The sequence below is a fragment of the Vipera berus genome (assembly GCF_964194415.1).
Source record: "Vipera berus genome assembly, chromosome: 1".
Taxonomy (NCBI): Eukaryota; Metazoa; Chordata; class Lepidosauria; order Squamata; family Viperidae; genus Vipera; species Vipera berus.
The window spans coordinates 259,146,886-259,165,499 of record NC_138202.1 but is presented as its reverse complement, the minus strand read 5'-3'; the positions used below and the strand labels follow the sequence as shown (position 1 = coordinate 259,165,499).

At 41.9% G+C, this 18,614-nt stretch overlaps 1 protein-coding gene across 1 annotated transcript in view; it reads left to right on the top strand.

Moving 5' to 3' along the window:
* Positions 1 to 18,614, top strand: part of CEP85L (centrosomal protein 85L) — a 127,362-nt gene that overhangs the window by 18,600 nt on the left and 90,148 nt on the right. The window contains exon 2 of the mRNA XM_081312991.1: positions 6,620 to 6,781. Within this exon, the coding sequence (XP_081169117.1) occupies positions 6,620 to 6,781 (162 nt within the window). The remainder of the gene's footprint in view (positions 1 to 6,619; positions 6,782 to 18,614) is intronic.

Here is an 18,614-nt window from a genome sequence, read left to right as displayed (position 1 = left end):
TTTTGCCTTTAGGGTACGTGTGCAAAATATTTAAGCTTTAGTATTACTGTCAGATCTTCCAGGGAATAGTCTGGCTTTATTTCATACATTTGTGAATAATTTGTTGTTTTGTGGTTGAAGGTATTTTTAACAATATAACAAATTTATATAAATAAATAATTTCTCCAACTCCATGAATCAAAGCGATTTGTTTGTTATTCATTTAGACAATGCACTTTTCATGCTCATATATTGTAGTAGAAGAACCATAGTATTGAATACACACACACACACACACACACACACACACTGTTAATATACATCTGTGCTTTAATATTTGTAAGGGCTTATAGTAGCACATATTAATTACTACATTCTTTTTTAAATAAAATTTTTATTAAATATTTTTTACAAAGTTAATATGTAAACATAAAAATATTTTTAAAAAGTAAATAAGAAATGTAAAGAAAAAAGTGTTGAAAACAATAGAGAGAAAAACAGGAACAAAGTTACTTAAAGAAGCAACTTCTGATTTTCTTTATAGTTGTTCTATTTATATCTCCCTTCAAAATTTCATAACATAGCTCCTTTCTCTCATGTACAGCTCTTTAACCACTAATCCAGAAATCTCTAGTTTATTCTTAGCCATTTTCAGCAAAAATTCCATAAAGAATTTCCAGTATTTTATAAATGATGTTGTACCCTCCCTCATAAAACAAATCAATTTTAAGTATTTTTGTAAGCTCTGTTTTCACAGATTATTCCTCCATTGTGGGTATTTTTGCATTCTTCTGTTTTTCTGTATAAAATCTCTACAGTCATCCATGTGAATTTTTGAACTTGGGAAAATAAAGTTTGTTACTACTTTAAAAATTGGATTGGTATTGCCCATTGACATAGTCAGTTTACTTCTTTTAAAAAAAATGTGAGCATCAGACTGGCTTTGCACTCTCATCTTTACCCTTCAACAAGGAATTCCTTAAGTTTTCCTCAGTTCCAGCCATAAGACTAGTATCATCATTATATCTCAGGTGACTAATTTTTCTCCAAGCTATTTTAATTCCAATTTCTATTTCTTTCAGTCTGCCATTTCTCATGATACTATGTTTTCGTTTCTTGGTGCCTTGGAGTTGGTGTTGACTCCTGGCAACTGCCTAGACAAGTCTGCAGTTTTCTTGGCAAAATTGTGGAAATGGTTTGCTGATGCCTTCTTCCTAGGGCTGAGAGAGAATGACTGCCCCAAGGTCATTCTTTCAGTTTCTAGCTGGGTGCCTTCACCACCACAACAAACTGGCTCTCTTTGCATAGAAGGTAAATAAGGTAACAGTATACAAGGTGATTGGAGCTTCTACCTCTGTAGAGGCTGATTTGTACATCTGGCAGTTCTTAGTTGCAGATATTGTTAAACTCTGAATTGCAAACCTTGAATTCTCTTAACCAACCTGAGGGATAAGTGCAGTTCAGTAAGCTGAGCATTCTTTCTGCCTTTTTTATGGTATTAAAATAAGAATTGCTCTTTTCCAGGCCTCTAGCCACTGCTTTCCATATCAGCCTACAAGTTATAAGTAGTGCTGTAACTCTGTCATCCTGAAAGGTTTTAGGTTTGGTTGGTTTAAAAGAGCTTCTTCAGCTTTATTGTCAGCTCTTAAGTTCTAGAGTCCAATTAACTTCACAATGATCAGACCTTTTAACTTTTTTGCCTAGCAGTTCTTTGCCTTCTTTGTCTTTAATCATGTCTGTCTTTGCATAAAAGTTTGACTTATTCTGTAAGTATCCTAAATAAATCTTTTTTCTTTCCAATTGTTGTTAAATTCAGTTTTTTTGCATTACTTATTTAGATGTAACTGCTTGTCTCTTAATTTTCTCCAGAACTTAAATCCCTCTGTCTCTGATGCCTTTTGTTTCCTGCTGTATCAGCAAACACCAATTCACCTTCTGCTGTTGTTTGCATTTTGGCATATTTTTGTTTGCCTCATCTTAATGATGTCATGAACTTAAATCCAATTTATTCTAGTTATCCAACCTAATCCATTAAATCTATTCTTCATAGTAATTTCATAATCATATAGAGTACTGCTGAAGTTGTACCTTGTTGGTCTGATGATTTTGTTTTTATTAGCGTAAGTTGCAATTTTGCAAAAAGGAGTTTGTAAACTGAGCTTTAATCAGCACTAGGTCTTAATTTTGCTAATTAAAAAGAATACACATCCAACATGCTTACAGGGAATTGAGACCAGAATTTCTGTCCCTGAGAGGTTTTGGTCCGGAAGGAAATGCCAAAGACCAGTCATAACAGCCATTCAGTGCCATTGTAATTTCAAATGTTTGCTAAATGAATGGTTATAAGTTGAGGACTGCCTTATTTGTATGGAGAGTATATAATCAGTTTGATTTTGATGTCAATCTGATGATGTCTACATGTAGTTTCATTTAGATTGTTGAAAAAGTATTTGCCATAAAGTTTGAATTTTCTTGCCAGAACTTTTATTAATTTGTTTCCTCCTTTCCAAGGTGCAACCTTTCTGTTATTTGACATATAATATTTTATTTTCAAGTTAAGCATTTCAATCTCCTGTAATTTATGTGTTGTTGGGTTTTTTTTGGGGGGGGGTATTTCTTATCAGAAACCTAGAGTTGGCTTGTTGTTTTCTTTTTCAGTGAATCCTATTTGCTCTGATTCCTTACTTACGATCTGCCTTTCATGCTTAAGCTTACTGAGAATCTACTTTCAGTTATATAGTGTCATTGAGATGTGAAAGCCCCTTCAGTAGTAAAAGGCAGAATTGCAGAGAAAGCTTTACTAAAGTCATTGCTCCCTAAACTGTCTGCAAATACTCCCTAATCTGTCTGTAAAAATGATGCCCTAAATTACTTCCTTCAGGTCATCATTATTGAAAAAGCCCTTTCAGTATGTGAGAGAAATTTGATAATGGTCTCCATTGGAGATCTTAGTGTCCTAATAGGAAAATGAGAAGGAACACTTCTTCAGGTTACATGACTGAAAGCTATTTAGGCTTTGTAGAGTAATACTATTTCAAATTACACCTTGAAAAATGTCCTGACCACCAGTGCATATAGCAAAGCACTTATATATATCATACAAGTCGGCTCTGGTTTGAACTCATTGAAGTTTCTGAATAATTTTCAAAGGAAACCCCGTGTGCAGTATATCGTTATACAGTAATTCAACTGGATAATTACTGGATCGTGAAAAAACTGTTGCAAAGATAACTCTGTGCAGATATGATTGTAGCAGATTTAGTAATCTGATCCCCTTGTATTTCTAGTGGCAATCATAGATCCAGGTGTATATTAATCAGTTAGATTAATATACAGGTAGTCCTTGTCTTACAACATTTCATTTAGTGACCGTTTAAAGTTACAGTGGCACTAAAAAGGTGACTTATGATTGTTTTTCACACTTAAGACCATTGTAACATTCCCATGGTGACATGATCAAAATGCAGATACTTACCAACAGGTTCATATTTATGACGGTTCCATGTCCTGGGTCATGTGATCAGCTTTTGAGACCTTCTGACAAGCAGTCAATGGAGACACCAGATTCACTTACCATGTTATCAACTTAAATGCAGTGATTCACTTAACAACAAGAAAAGTTGTAAAATAGGGCAAAACTCACTTAACAAATGTTTCACTTTGCAACATAAATTTTGGGTTCAGTTGTGGTCATAACTTGAGGACTACCTATATTATATATTTTATCTAATATTCAGTGCAGCTTCCTATAGTCAATATACGAAGGCAATTCAGAAGTAAACCTCCGTTTGGTTAAGAATGACAGACAGAGACAAAGCTTTTATTATACGCATTAGAAAACTACAACATTGATTACATTACTTTTTGACATAATCGTCATTCAAATTGAGGCATTTGTCATAATGTCTTACAAACTTTGAAATTCCTTAGTAGTAGTTGCTTGACGCCAAATCTGGGCTATGAACGGCTTCAAAAGTTCTTGGGTCCGTCTAGCAGTGTGTGGGCGAGCATCATCGTGAACCCACACCACACCAGAAGTCAGCATGCCCTGATGCTTGTTATGGATGGCTCATCTGAATTTTCATAACGTTTCACAGTAGACTTCTGTATTGATGGTTGAACCACACTCCATGAACTTCACTAGCAGTACTCCTTTGGTATCTTCACATTTGGCGGGATTTTCTATGACACCACTTCCGGTGTGGTGTTGGTTCACAATGATGCTCGCCCACACACCTCTAGACGCACCCAAGAACTTTTGAAGCAGTTCCTTTGGGATGTTTTTGATCACCCCCCCCCAATAGCCCAGATTTGGCACCGAGTGACTACTACTGTCAGGACCCACCCCAATCCACGTCTTAGGAAAACAAAAACTCTTGGAGTCAGTTCTAGTCCAAAAGGAATTTTTACTAGGACATGTTTGGTTGTGGAAATACAAGACAGGACCTGGTATTGTTTTACAAATTGAAACTTTAGTTCCTGGTTCAACCCCCCTTCCCTCAACCCCATTTGGTCAGCCCCCCATCATTTACTTCGTGTCATCCCTTTCGGGAAAAAGGGAACTTCGGATCTTTACGGTTATTGCCTTCTTCCTTTACAGATTCAAATGGAGACACAGGCCAGATGCCTTCTTCCCTAACCCTCCCCTTTGTTCCCCCAGTTCAAAAGGTTTACCTTGGTCTTTGAAACAACCTAAGGCAGGCTGAATCCACATGCGCTCCTCCTTCCTCGGGAGATGGCAGAATCCAGGGGCAGGGATAATGTTTTAAACATACATTTATGAATGTGATATACATGGATTCTGACAACTACTAAGGAATTTCAAACCTTGTAAGACATTATGACAAGTGCCTCAATTTGAGTGGCAATTATGTCAAACAATAATGCAATGTGTTTTTCTAATGTGTATAATAAAAGTTCTGTATCTGGGAGTGTCTGTCATTGATAACCAAATGGAGGTTTATTTCCAAATTGCCCTCATATTTTAAATGAGAAGATCTCTCACACACATACCACCACTGTATATTTGCCTTTAAATCATAGTTTATTAATACTCAACCAATTGTCAGTATTAAAAGTATCCGCAAGATCTGTCACTATCATGAAAACGATGAAAGCAGATCTATTGGAATGTTTGGATGACCTTGGGGAAGAAGGGGAAGTGATGCTGCTTAGGAAACAATCAGACAAGAGAGGGAGGGACCCTCTCTGACTACTGAAGAAATTTAGGAAAAAACTGCTCTAATTGATCAGGAGGCTAAAAGTGGTGGCAGTAGGTTTGTACCTTCAGACATGCAATATTATATTAATATAGTCTTACAATAAGGTATAATGAAGTTTTCTAGTAGTGTTTCCTGTCTGGTTTACTGGAAGGGCTTATAATATCAACCGTGCAACTTTAAAGGTACAGATCTCCTGCTTCCATTTTTAACCTCCCAGTTCCTAAGTTTCTTCTCTGAATGTCATTGTCTTATAACCATGCAGACTTTGTAGGAGGATACATAATTCTAGCCAAAAACAAGGCAAGTTGATCAGTGAGTTTTGTAGCAATATGATGGAAGATAGAACAATTTGGGGCAAAAATTACAATGTTCTGCTTTCTGTTGTGCCAACAATGAAGAAAGAGAAAGAATTAAATAGCTGCTGGTAGTATGAATTACAGAAAGTAGATTCTGGCTGAGTAGTTAGAACACAAAGTGTAAGTTGCTTGAATGTTCCTCTTTCTGTGTAGAAAAGAATAAAAAATCTCAAAAAATGTGGAACAATTACAAAAAAAGGCAGCTTTTTAAAATTCTTGGCAACTGCATAATTAAATGAGGTTGAATGACTGTATAAAAGAATGGTTTCTGTTTGGTTTTGATTAGTTATAAAGTGATCTTTGTATAACTATGAACAATGCAGTTTTCCTCATTAGGTAATTGTTTCATAGTTATTCTTTTTAAAGCTCTTTTAAATCTGATATATTTTTGACTTACTGGAATAGTGAAATACATCTTGTTTGTAATAAATAATGCCATAGGTCATAGAATCTTTATTTTTTTCCTAACCTTCAGAGTTTTGTGCTGTATACTGCCAAGTTAGATTGCTTATGATTGTATATTGTAAATTCTTCCATTAAATATAATGGTTGATGAAATTAGCTTTGTGATCAGAGGTTTTCTGTGTTTAATATAAATGGAAATCTGTGGTAAAGAAATGCATTGGCATTTAATACATGAATACCATATAAAATGGATTGTACTTATCCATTATTTCAGCAAATATAATTTGGCAGAATCAAACTTTTATAACACTGAGTATAATTCTTCATGTGTCCAAAACCTAAAATTTCCTGCTTACTTCTCAAATGCTATTAAAGGAAATTTAAATTTTGTAAACTGAATTTTGAAGTCTAGTCTAAATCCCAAGCAAATTCACATTGAACAGAACAAAAAAATGGTTAATGCTGATAGCCTTGTTCCAAGATACAAGAGGTTTTTTGTTCATATTAAAAATTCACGCATTAAGAAGTAAACTACAAAACTGCTTGCTATAAAGTTCTTGTCTTAATTTTATATGCAAGTAGTTTCTACATAACTGAGTTTACATTTAACCCATCTTAAGTTAATTTTGTATTTAAACGCTTTTTTTTCCTATGCAGGTCCAGAATGTTCTTCATCAGGATGGTTTTCGGGCACTGATTCTCTGTGGCAAGCCACAGCAGATCCACCCAGCCGTCAAAGTATCCATATCAGAAGACACAGCATAGCTTCTGACAGTGGTGATACAGGTGTTGGAACTTCCTGTTCAGATAGTGTGGAAGGTCAGTAGATATGCTTAAACCCGAGGACATCTAGTAGAAAATCAGGAATAATTGTTGTTTGAATAATTAAAAAGCAGAGAAAGATACAGAGACTTAAGGTGACCTTTTTAAAGACTAAAAGATGCAATATGATCTTAAGGATGATTTACTTTGGAATTAAAACCCATTATGTTTTTTAAATTTAAGTTTAGATTTAAATAAAGTATAGGATTGCATTCATATTTTTGTTTTCCTTCTATTTAAAAAAAGTAATAATATACTACACACACACACACACACAGAGACACACACACACACAGAGAGAGAGAGAGAGAGAGAGAGAGAGAGGAGAGAAAGAAGAATGCATATACTTTATCCTTGTTTACATGTTTTCCTAATTGAAGATGGTGGGATAAATTAGTTTTTCCCCTAGTGTTACCTTTAAAATACTCATAAGGCAGGGGTCCCCAACCCCCTGGTCCGTGGACCAAGTACTAGGCCGCAACATGCCAGCAACCGATCCTCACAAACAAGCAAAGCCCCATCCTCAGGATGCAGGCAGCACACAAAACCGTGCATCCTCCGGTCTGTGGAAAAACCTCTCTCCATGGAACTGGTCCCTGGTACCCAAAAGATTGGGGACCTCTGCTCTAAGTATATTATTGATAAGCATTCCGCAAAACAGTGTAATATATCATGCTTAACTTTTTAAAGGAGCACTGCTGTAAATATTTTGTAACTATAGGAGCAATTAAAATAAATTAACAATTAAAGAAAAATAAAGGGGGAAACATACCTTGTGAATGATATAAAATAATATGAAATGCATGTTATTTAGTCAAAGCATTCTCATCCATATACATAACAGAAAACAGGCAAAGATTTAACATATTCATAATACACTACACAATGCAGGTATATCATCAGGAAGCATGCAGATCAAATTTTGCTGTTCAATAAATCATTAAGAAATAAATTATTGTGGAAAAAGTACTGTACTGTGGTTGATGTAGAGAAAATGTATGATAAAGCAAATAAAATTAGATTATTGAATATTTTGTAAGAATATGATATAGAAGTCTGGTCATTGAACACAGTTAGAGGGGTATATGATGGAAATAAAACATACATAAGAATAAATGAACTGTTTAATTAATCTTCAACACTTTGTAGGGTCATTTGCTATCCTGTTGGCTGTTTAATATATTAAATATATGTTAAGGATATAACATACCGTATATACTTGAGTATAAGCTGAATTTTTCAGCCCACTTTTTGGGCTGAAAAATTCCACTTCAGCTTATACTCCAGTCAACAAAAAAACTTACCGAGGACTTGTGCGCGGCCGAGGCTTTGGTGCTTCCGGGATCGCGTGCACCTCTCCCAAGCCACCGCCGTCCAAGACCTGCCGAAGTTTGGGGAGGTTTGGGGAGGTGCGCGCGCACCTCCCCAAACGGCAGGTTTCCGTTCCTCCGCGCCCTGCCTGCCTGCTTCTTTCCGCAGCGGAAAGAAGCAGGCAGGCAGGGCGCGGAGGAACGGAGACCTGCCGACGTTTGGGGAGGTTTGGGCGCCTCCCCAAACCTCGGCAGGTCTCCGTTCCTCCTGCCGACGTTTGGGGAGGTTTGGGCGCCTCCCCAAACCTCCCCAGGTCTCCGTTCCTCCGCGCAGACCTGCCGACGTTTGGGGAGGTTTGGGCGCCTCCCCAAACCTCCCCAAACGTCGGCAGGTCTCCGTTCCTCCTGCCGACGTTTGGGGAGGTTTGGGCACCTCCCCAAACCTCCCCAGGTCTCCGTTCCTCCACGCAGACCTGCCGACGTTTGGGGAGGTTTGGGCGCCTCCCCAAACGTCGGCAGGTCTCCGTTCCTCCTGCCGACGTTTGGGGAGGTTTGGGCGCCTCCCCAAACCTCCCCAGGTCTCCGTTCCTCCGCGCAGACCTGCCGACGTTTGGGGAGGTTTGGGCGCCTCCCCAAACCTCCCCAAACGTCGGCAGGTCTCCGTTCCTCCTGCCGACGTTTGGGGAGGTTTGGGCGCCTCCCCAAACCTCCCCAGGTCTCCGTTCCTCCGCGCAGACCTGCCGACGTTTGGGGAGGTTTGGGCGCCTCCCCAAACGTCGGCAGGTCTCCGTTCCTCCTGCCGACGTTTGGGGAGGCGCCCAAACCTCCCAAAACCTCCCCAGGTCTCCGTTCCTCTGCGCAGACCTGCCGACGTTTGGGGAGGTTTGGGCGCCTCCCCAAACCTCCCCAGGTCTCCGTTCCTCCTGCCGACGTTTGGGGAGGTTTGGGCGCCTCCCCAAACCTCCCCAGGTCTCCGTTCCTCCGCGCAGACCTGCCGACGTTTGGGGAGGTTTGGGCGCCTCCCCAAACCTCCCCAGGTCTCCGTTCCTCCTGCCGACGTTTGGGGAGGTTTGGGCGCCTCCCCAAACCTCCCCAGGTCTCCGTTCCTCCGCGCAGACCTGCCGACGTTTGGGGAGGTTTGGGCGCCTCCCCAAACGTTGGCAGGTCTCCGTTCCTCCTGCCGACGTTTGGGGAGGTTTGGGCACCTCCCCAAACCTCCCCAGGTCTCCGTTCCTCCGCGCAGACCTGCCGACGTTTGGGGAGGTTTGGGCGCCTCCCCAAACCTCCCCAAACGTCGGCAGGTCTCCGTTCCTCCTGCCGACGTTTGGGGAGGTTTGGGCACCTCCCCAAACCTCCCCAGGTCTCCGTTCCTCCGCGCAGACCTGCCGACGTTTGGGGAGGTTTGGGAGCCTCCCCAAACCTCCCCAAACGTCGGCAGGTCTCCGTTCCTCCTGCCGACGTTTGGGGAGGTTTGGGCGCCTCCCCAAACCTCCCCAGGTCTCCGTTCCTCCGCGCAGACCTGCCGACGTTTGGGGAGGTTTGGGCGCCTCCCCAAACCTCCCCAGGTCTCCGTTCCTCCTGCCGACGTTTGGGGAGGTTTGGGCACCTCCCCAAACCTCCCCAGGTCTCCGTTCCTCCGCGCAGACCTGCCGACGTTTGGGGAGGTTTGGGCGCCTCCCCAAACCTCCCCAGGTCTCCGCTCCTCCGCGCAGACCTGCCGACGTTTTGGGAGGTTTGGGCGCCTCCCCAAACCTCCCCAGGTCTCCGTTCCTCCGCGCAGACCTGCCGACGTTTGGGAAGGTTTGGGCGCCTCCCCAAACGTCGGCAGGTCTGCGCGACGTTTGGGGAGGTTTGGGGAGGCGCCCAAACCTTCCCAAACGTTGGCAGGTCTGCGCGGAGGAACGGAGACCTGGGGAGGTTTGGGGAGGTGCCCAAACCTCCCCAAACGTCGGCAGGAGGAACGGAGACCTGGGGAGGTTTGGGGAGGCGCCCAAACCTCCCCAAACGTCGCGCAGACCTGCCGACGTTTGGGGAGGCGCCCAAACCTTCCCAAACGTCGGCAGGTCTGCGCGGAGGAACGGAGACCTGGGGAGGTTTGGGGAGGCGCCCAAACCTCCCAAAACGTCGGCAGGTCTGCGCGGAGGAGCGGAGACCTGGGGAGGTTTGGGGAGGCGCCCAAACCTCCCCAAACGTCGGCAGGTCTGCGCGGAGGAACGGAGACCTGGGGAGGTTTGGGGAGGCGCCCAAACCTCCCCAAACGTCGGCAGGAGGAACGGAGACCTGCCGACATTTGGGGAGGTTTGGGGAGGCTCCCAAACCTCCCCAAACGTCGGCAGGTCTGCGCGGAGGAACGGAAACCTGGGGAGGTTTGGGGAGGTGCCCAAACCTCCCCAAACGTCGGCAGGAGGAACGGAGACCTGCCGACGTTTGGGGAGGCGCCCAAACCTCCCCAAACGTTGGCAGGTCTGCGCGGAGGAACGGAGACCTGGGGAGGTTTGGGGAAGCGCCCAAACCTCCCCAAACGTCGGCAGGTCTGCGCGGAGGAACGGAGACCTGGGGAGGTTTGGGGAGGCGCCCAAACCTCCCCAAACGTCGGCAGGTCTGTGCGGAGGAACGGAGACCTGGGGAGGTTTGGGGAGGCGCCCAAACCTCCCCAAACGTCGGCAGGAGGAACGGAGACCTGCCGACGTTTGGGGAGGTTTGGGGAGGCGCCCAAACCTCCCCAAACGTCGGCAGGTCTGTGCGGAGGAACGGAGACCTGGGGAGGTTTGGGGAGGCGCCCAAACCTCCCCAAACGTCGGCAGGAGGAACGGAGACCTGCCGACGTTTGGGGAGGTTTGGGGAGGCGCCCAAACCTCCCCAAACGTCGGCAGGTCTGCGCGGAGGAACGGAGACCTGGGGAGGTTTGGGGAGGTGCCCAAACCTCCCCAAACGTCGGCAGGAGGAACGGAGACCTGGGGAGGTTTGGGGAGGCGCCCAAACCTCCCCAAACGTCGGCAGGTCTGCGCGGAGGAACGGAGACCTGGGGAGGTTTGGGGAGGCGCCCAAACCTCCCCAAACGTCGGCAGGTCTGCGCGGAGGAACGGAGACCTGGGGAGGTTTGGGGAGGCGCCCAAACCTCCCCAAACGTCGGCAGGAGGAACGGAGACCTGCCGACGTTTGGGGAGGTTTGGGGAGGCGCCCAAACCTCCCCAAACGTCGGCAGGTCTGCGCGGAGGAATGGAGACCTGGGGAGGTTTGGGGAGGTGCCCAAACCTCCCCAAACGTTGGCAGGAGGAACGGAGACCTGCCGACGTTTGGGGAGGTTTGGGGAGGCGCCCAAACCTCCCCAAACGTCGGCAGGTCTGCGCGGAGGAACGGAGACCTGGGGAGGTTTGGGGAGGCGCCCAAACCTCCCCAAACGTCGGCAGGAGGAACGGAGACCTGCCGACGTTTGGGGAGGTTTGGGGAGGCGCCCAAACCTCCCCAAACGTCGGCAGGTCTGCGCGGAGGAACGGAGACCTGCCGACGTTTGGGGAGGTTTGGGGAGGTGCGTGCGCACCTCCCCAAACTTCGGCAGGTCTCCGGACGGCAGCGGCTTGGGAGAGGTGCGCGCGATCCTGGAAGCACCGAAGCCTCGGCAAGTCCTCGGTAAGCTCCGGGCGGTCACTTGCTTCGCGTCTCCTGAGGGAAGGGGGGGCGACTGGAGCGGGCGTGTTTCCTCGCCTGCTGGGCGCCGCGATTTGCCCGGGGAACGCGCGGGCCCCGAATGGCAGCGTGGAGCGAGGAAGCGGACAGCCAGGGCTTCCCCGAGAGCCGCGGCCACACAGGGTATTCCTGTGTATTCAGGCTTGCAAAATGGCGGATCGAGCCTCTGCTGGCGGCAGAGGCTTGCAGAGCGCGGATCCAGCCTCCGCCGGCGGCGGAGGCTTGCAGAACGGCGGATCGGCTTATACTCGAGTCAACAACTTTTCCCAGTTTTTGGGGGTGAAATTGGGGGTCTCGGCTTATACTCGAGTCGGCTTATACTCAAGTATATACGGTACATGTGTATGCAGTTGAAGCTTAGTTGCTTACTGGGAATTTGAAAGATTTTCATGAAACTATATAGACTGTATGTTGCAACAACATGTATGTGTTAAATGTACTCCCAGTTTTGATTTAAGGTCTCTCACGCATACTCACAGCCCTGATGAACAGTTGGGAAATAGGGACACACTCAAATCACTTTCAACTGAACATTGAAGCACAACAGGTTCTTTAGAATATACAGAGATACAGTGAATTTAAAGTAACCACAAAACAAGTCTGGAACCAAAGACTGGGTAGGCTTAAAACACCCTTTATCTCTGAAAAGTCCTTGCTTTGTTGATTCACAAGACTTAACAGCTACACTTGCCTTGTTGATTTTCAAGTCAAAATTTTATATATGGTAAAATAAGAGAAAAAATAATGAGTGATTCATCTGGCATGATCTGTTTTTGGCTTCTGGTTATGGTCTAGGGCAGACAAATGGATGTAGATTGAATAAAAAAGTGGGTAACCAATGTAAAGAATATAAAAGTGCATTGAAAGGAAGGGGAAGACCTACAAAGTGGTTTGGATGGAATGGATGAGAACGTGAAAAAAAAAAGAACAGAGAAGTTCTAAAAGGAATGTGTTTAAAGGGCGTGTGAACATTGTGGAAGCAATGATAGTTTATAAATATGGAGGTCCTGGAGAGGTATTAGAATGCTCTTGGTATTTTTAAAGTTTTTTGGAATTTTTGGTAAATTGGCTTTTTCCATATATTGTGTTGTTTTTTCCAGAGAAATTTTTTCTATATCATGTAGTTTTTTTATAATATTCTTTGACTGTTTTTTTATTGCCTCATTTTGGAGTCTCCCTTCTCACCTTGCAGTTTATTTATCAACTTTTTCTCTCTGTCTTTTTTCAGTTTATAAGCCAGCCATATTCCCAGTTTATTTGCATTTTCGGAAAAGTTTTGTTTTGCCCTTTTGATTTGTTGAGCCAATTTTTCTGACTTGATCAGGTTTAATTTATGTTTAATTATCTCCATTTGTCTTTTAAGAGTTTTGTTTTGTGGCTGACTTTGAAGTTCTAGCTCCAATTGCTTAAACTCTTCGCTTAACATTGTGTACCGTTGCTTTTTCTCTTTATTCTTTTTAGCCATCCATATAAGTTATAAGCAATGATGGTTTATAAATACGGAGGTCCTGGTGAGATGTTATGAATGCTCTTGATATATAAACTATCTTTAGCTATACAGGTAGGCCTCAACTTACAACTATTCATTTGATGACTATTTGAAGTTAACAAAGGCAAAGTGAAAGTGACTTAATGATTGTTTTTCACACAACTGTTGCAACATTCACATGATCAAAATTCAGACACTTGGCAACTGGCATGTATGACGATTGCAGTGTCCTGGGGTCATGTCTTCATTTTTGCCACCTTCTGACAAGCAAAGTCAGTGGGTAAGCCAGATTCACTTAACAACTATTAGTAACTTAACAACTGCAGATATTCATAGAACATAGAACAACAGAGTTGGAAGGGTCTTCAGAGGTCTTCTAATCCAACCCCATGCTTGAACAGGAGACCCTATACCATTCCAGACAAGTGACTGTCCAGTCTCTTCTAGAAACTCTCCTGTTTTGGACCATACACAACTTCTGAAGGCAAGCTATTCCATTGGTTGATTGCTCTCACCATTAGGAAATTTCTTTTTAGTTCTAGGTTGCTTCTCTCCTTGGTTAGTTTCCAGTCATTGTTTCTTGTCTTGCCTTTTGGTGCTTTGGAAAATAGTTTGACCGCCTTGTCCTTGTAGGAGCCCCAGCGCTATCAAGCACTCCTTGTCCTTCTTTTCATTAGACAAGACATACCCAATTTCTATAACAGTTCTTTGTACGTTTTAGCCTCCAGACCCCTAATCAGTTTTGTTGTTCTTCTCTGTACACTTTCCTTAATTTACTTAACAACTGTGATTCACTTAACAACTGTGTCAAAGAAAGGTCATGACATGGGGCAAAACTCACTATATCTTTCTTAGCAACAGAAATTTGGGACTTGATTATGGCTGTAAGTTGAGGAATACCTATTTCCCTTTTTAATCTCATGCTTTTAATTCTGTATTATTTTTTTAGTTTTCTGCCCTTAGAGAACCCTACTTCCTCAAAAAGGGAAAAGATGTGACAGAACTATCTCAACATCTGTAGTTAATGTGAAAAAAAATAATTTATATTTGTATATAAAACAAATTAAGAAATAACCATGACACTAAGATGTAAAGAAATATATATATATGTCAGAAAGAAGAAAGCACTCAGTTTTGAGAAGTCCATGAAAATGCTAAAACTAAAGGTTCAGAAGCCGCTAATGTATTTATTTCCTATTTGTGGCTGACTAGGCAGAGCATGATGCTAGTTCTTATTAGTTCTGTATTCTTAATTTATTAGTGATATTAGTATTGTTAAATTATTATGTCCTATATGAGAGTAATTAGTAGAATTAATTATCTGTTAAATGTATATGCCTCCCATCTCAGGATCCAGATCAAATGTGAGTGGCTTAAAATGCAATAAAAATAGAAGAATAAAAACAATTATAAATATATTAACAATATTACAAGAAATAAATGGAACCTGGAAATGAGAAATTTCCTGACAGTGAGAACAATCAACCAGTGGAACAGATTGCCTTCAGATGTTCTTGGTGCTTTATCACTGGAGGCTTTCAAGAAGAGACTGGACTGCCATCTGTCAGAAATGGTGTAAGGACTCCTGCTTGGGCAGGAGGTAGGACTAGATGACCTAAGATCCCTTCCAACTCTGTTATTCTGTTCTGCTCTGCTCTGCTCTGCCCTACTCTACTCTATCTACTCTATTCTAACTAAAACCAAGGAACTCATGTTGAACTGGGGTGGACCTCACCTCCAGCGGCAGCATGTTTCAATGGGTGGGGGATCTGGCAGAAAAGGCTCTTCTCTAGACCCTGACAGCTATAATTCCTTGGCTGACAGGGTCCACAGTGAGCCTCTGCTGATAAAATTCATAGAGAAGATACAACACCAGTCTAAAAATCACTGTATTGAGTTACCAACAGGCTTCTAGACCCAGTTCAGCATGCTGGTTAATGAGCACAGCACTGGGATTCATAAGGCAATCTCTTGACAAAATTATTTTAGCAACCCAGATTCTGTGAAATTTCACAAAGTTTTGTAAAACCTCAGTGTTCTTTAATGTTAGAAACCAATTAAAATCAATATTGTTCCAACATTTTGTCAGCCATGGAAATATTGCTGCTCTGTTATGGGTTTGGGGGCAGAGGTAGCCTACATTGTTTCTATTTATCTTGGGCTATGATTAGGGTTAAAGATAGCTGTTGAAAGTCAGTTGAGATTGGGTTGGATTATAAATGCTACAAATAAATAATAATAATGTAACTTGATGATCATGAAATATTAAAACCATTGAAACATAGCATATTGCAATTACCACAATACTTGCCTTTATAGTCCTTATTTTTCAAAATTTCTTGGAAGCACGTGCATAAATGCTGAGTAAGGGTTCTACTTTCTTCAACTAAGTGTGTTTTTATAGGCTTTCATACAGAATTGTGAAAATAAGAATGTAGATTAGAAAAATAGAAGTTGGGGATAGAATAAGTAAACACTCTAACCAAAAAGTGGATTATAAGCAGTAAAGTTCGCCTATGGTTTTTATGGGCTGTAGTTAGTCTCATCAGATTCTGTATGTAACACTACCTCTTTCTTTACTGGGCATGATTATATTAAACATTCATGAATTTTTTTTTAAAAAAAAACAAGATTAGAAACTATTTTGATGGTATTTATAAATCTTTGATAAGTCTGCAGTTTGAAGATTTAAATGGCTTTTCCTTCTAATGGATATTCACTTTTTTCAGGATTTTAGGCTGACAATTATTAAAGCTGTAAAATCAATTTTTAAAAAGCTACAGTTACCAAAGATCCATACAAATTCTTCAACATTTGTTGAGATGCCACTAAATATTAAAAAATTCACACTTGTCTGTAAAGGATTGCCTTCTTAAACAGGAAGATATTAATTTAAGCTATTCTAAGTCTAATTAAAGAATAGGGTATAAAATTATTGCTGGATCCTCAGTTGCCATCACTACCAAACAGGGAGATCTTGGTCTCATCACTCTAAATAACACTGTCCCATTGTTCCTCTGTCCAGGTAACATGGGTTTTAGCCCAGTTTAGTCTTTTCAACCTTTGAGAGATAAAAGAGTTTTTTTTCTGTTGAATTCTAGATTTTAGGCCAAATTCCTGCAGTCTGCGCCGAACAGTCCTTGCACTCAACTTCACATTGCATTGTGCCATTTCATCTTGTATATACCCAGATGATTTTCTTCTGTCACGTAGGCACAGTTTCTTAATTCTTCTATCATCACTTGCTGTTGTGCACCTTTTCCTGCCTTTACCAGGGTGGTTTTGTAGTGACTGAGTCTCCTTATACCTCTTCAAAAACTTTGGTTAAGTTTCCACCAATTTGTCTTCTAATTTCTTTATAACTGTAGCCTTGTTCACTTAAGAATACAATTTTACATCGCTTTCTGGGTGACCAGTCAACTCATTGCACCATTACTTTAATTTTATTATGTTTTACAAGCTCACTAAATGAAAGAACACAAAAAACCTCAACCAACTTGATAGCGATCACATAACACACTGACAAACTGTCCTCCTCTCAGCTTCAGTACATAACATCAATAACTGAATCCTGCTGTGGTCTGATTGGCTCATTGCCAAGACAAGATGACTCCTAATTGGCTCTCTAAACACTCATGCTCATTGGCTACAGTCAAATGAAGGAAAGCTATCTGATATCAACCTAAGCAAGTTGTGCTTCCTTTTTCTGGTTATTTGGCTATAACTTTTCATAGAATACAGATAATTGAACAAACTTTGTTGCATTACAGTCTTGATTAAATTTTCTTTCCATTGATATATAATTTTATGGTACTACTGCAAAAAAGTGGTGTTATTAGCCATCAAACCTCAAATGTACACTTTTCCCAAAAGGTTTCCACAATTTTGGCCACTATTGTAGCTTGATTTTAAGAAACTTCCATCTGGTTGTTGCCCATTTCAAAAGTAACCTCAGCATGTTCTTTCTTTTTCCTGATTGTTTTTGCCAGACAAAGAATATTGATTTTAATATCTTCTTTTCCTGTACTTGTCGAGTCTCCTTTTTTCCTTTTTCTAAATGCCTGCATTTCTTGTTCCTAGAAGAAATGCTAAGGAATATCACAATGACTGCCAAAAAGATAAGCAATTGTGGGCGCTGTGGTAAAAGCCTCAGCTAAACATATTGTTTCAGATTTGTTTTTTCTTTCAAAAATATTGTGCTGCTTGAAAATAAACTGAAGTACAAAAGTTTTCATGCTCTTAAATACAATATGTTGAAAATACCTTAGGCGTTAAAATTCAGAGGTCCAATGCGATGAAAAGAGGTGAAGGAGATAAAAAAAGCCAGCTATAGAGCGGATAGCATTGCAGTGAACAGTGGTTAACAATTGAATGAGAATCTTATACTCAGTGGCTGCTTCACTTTACTTCTTCTTTATATCTGAACTGCAGAGGAAACAAACGTTCAGCTGAATGTATTTCAGTTTTTTTTAAAAGAAATAATAGTAGATGGAAGACAAGGATTTTTTTTTTAAAAAAGCCTGATTATTTTATATGAGACAAAGAAGTCATAATGTTTATTCAGACTCACTGATTTTTATGAAAAGACTATGAACTAATATTGTTATGTGCTCCATTTCTTTGAATGGTATGACATTCTATGAGTAATGCTTCAGAGTTTAGTAAGGATTATTTTGGTTGAAAAATAGAGAATTATCATATATATTTTATTAGATGAACGTTCTGTCTTTTCTGTGTCAGCTAAATATATTGCCCATGACAGTCTCTTTTTTTTGTGCAAAGCAGCATATAAGGAGTATGCTTTGCAAACATGGTTTTATCTGTATGGCAGGTTACTGATACCTCCCCAAAATTTTTGGAGTACATATTGCCTCATGATTTATTCTACTACATTTTTCAATATTTGTATGAAGGTGTCAATGAAGTTATCAGGAAATACAAGCTGATCCTGGCGCTTCCACTGAGCCCTGACAGACCCGAAGAAGCGCTGATCCTGGCGCTTCCGCTGAGTCCTAACAGCCCTGCAGCTCCAGCCGGGCTTGTGCGGTGCTGCCACCGGTTCAGCTCATTCCCCTCCCCCGCTACCACTTTTCTAGGATGGTCACATACCACCTGCCAGGTGCCAATGTACCACAGGTGGTACCCGTCCCACTGGTTGAAAAGCCCTGCTCTAGAATGCTGCAGTGATAGTAAGTTTGAAAAATTGTCACTTTTTTCAGTGCCGTTGTAACTTTGGTTACTAAATGAATGGCAGTGAGTCGAGGACTTTACCTCTATTATAATGTACTTTAATCTGATATGCCTTTGAAGTAAACCTGGAAATGATAACAGGTTCATAATGCTG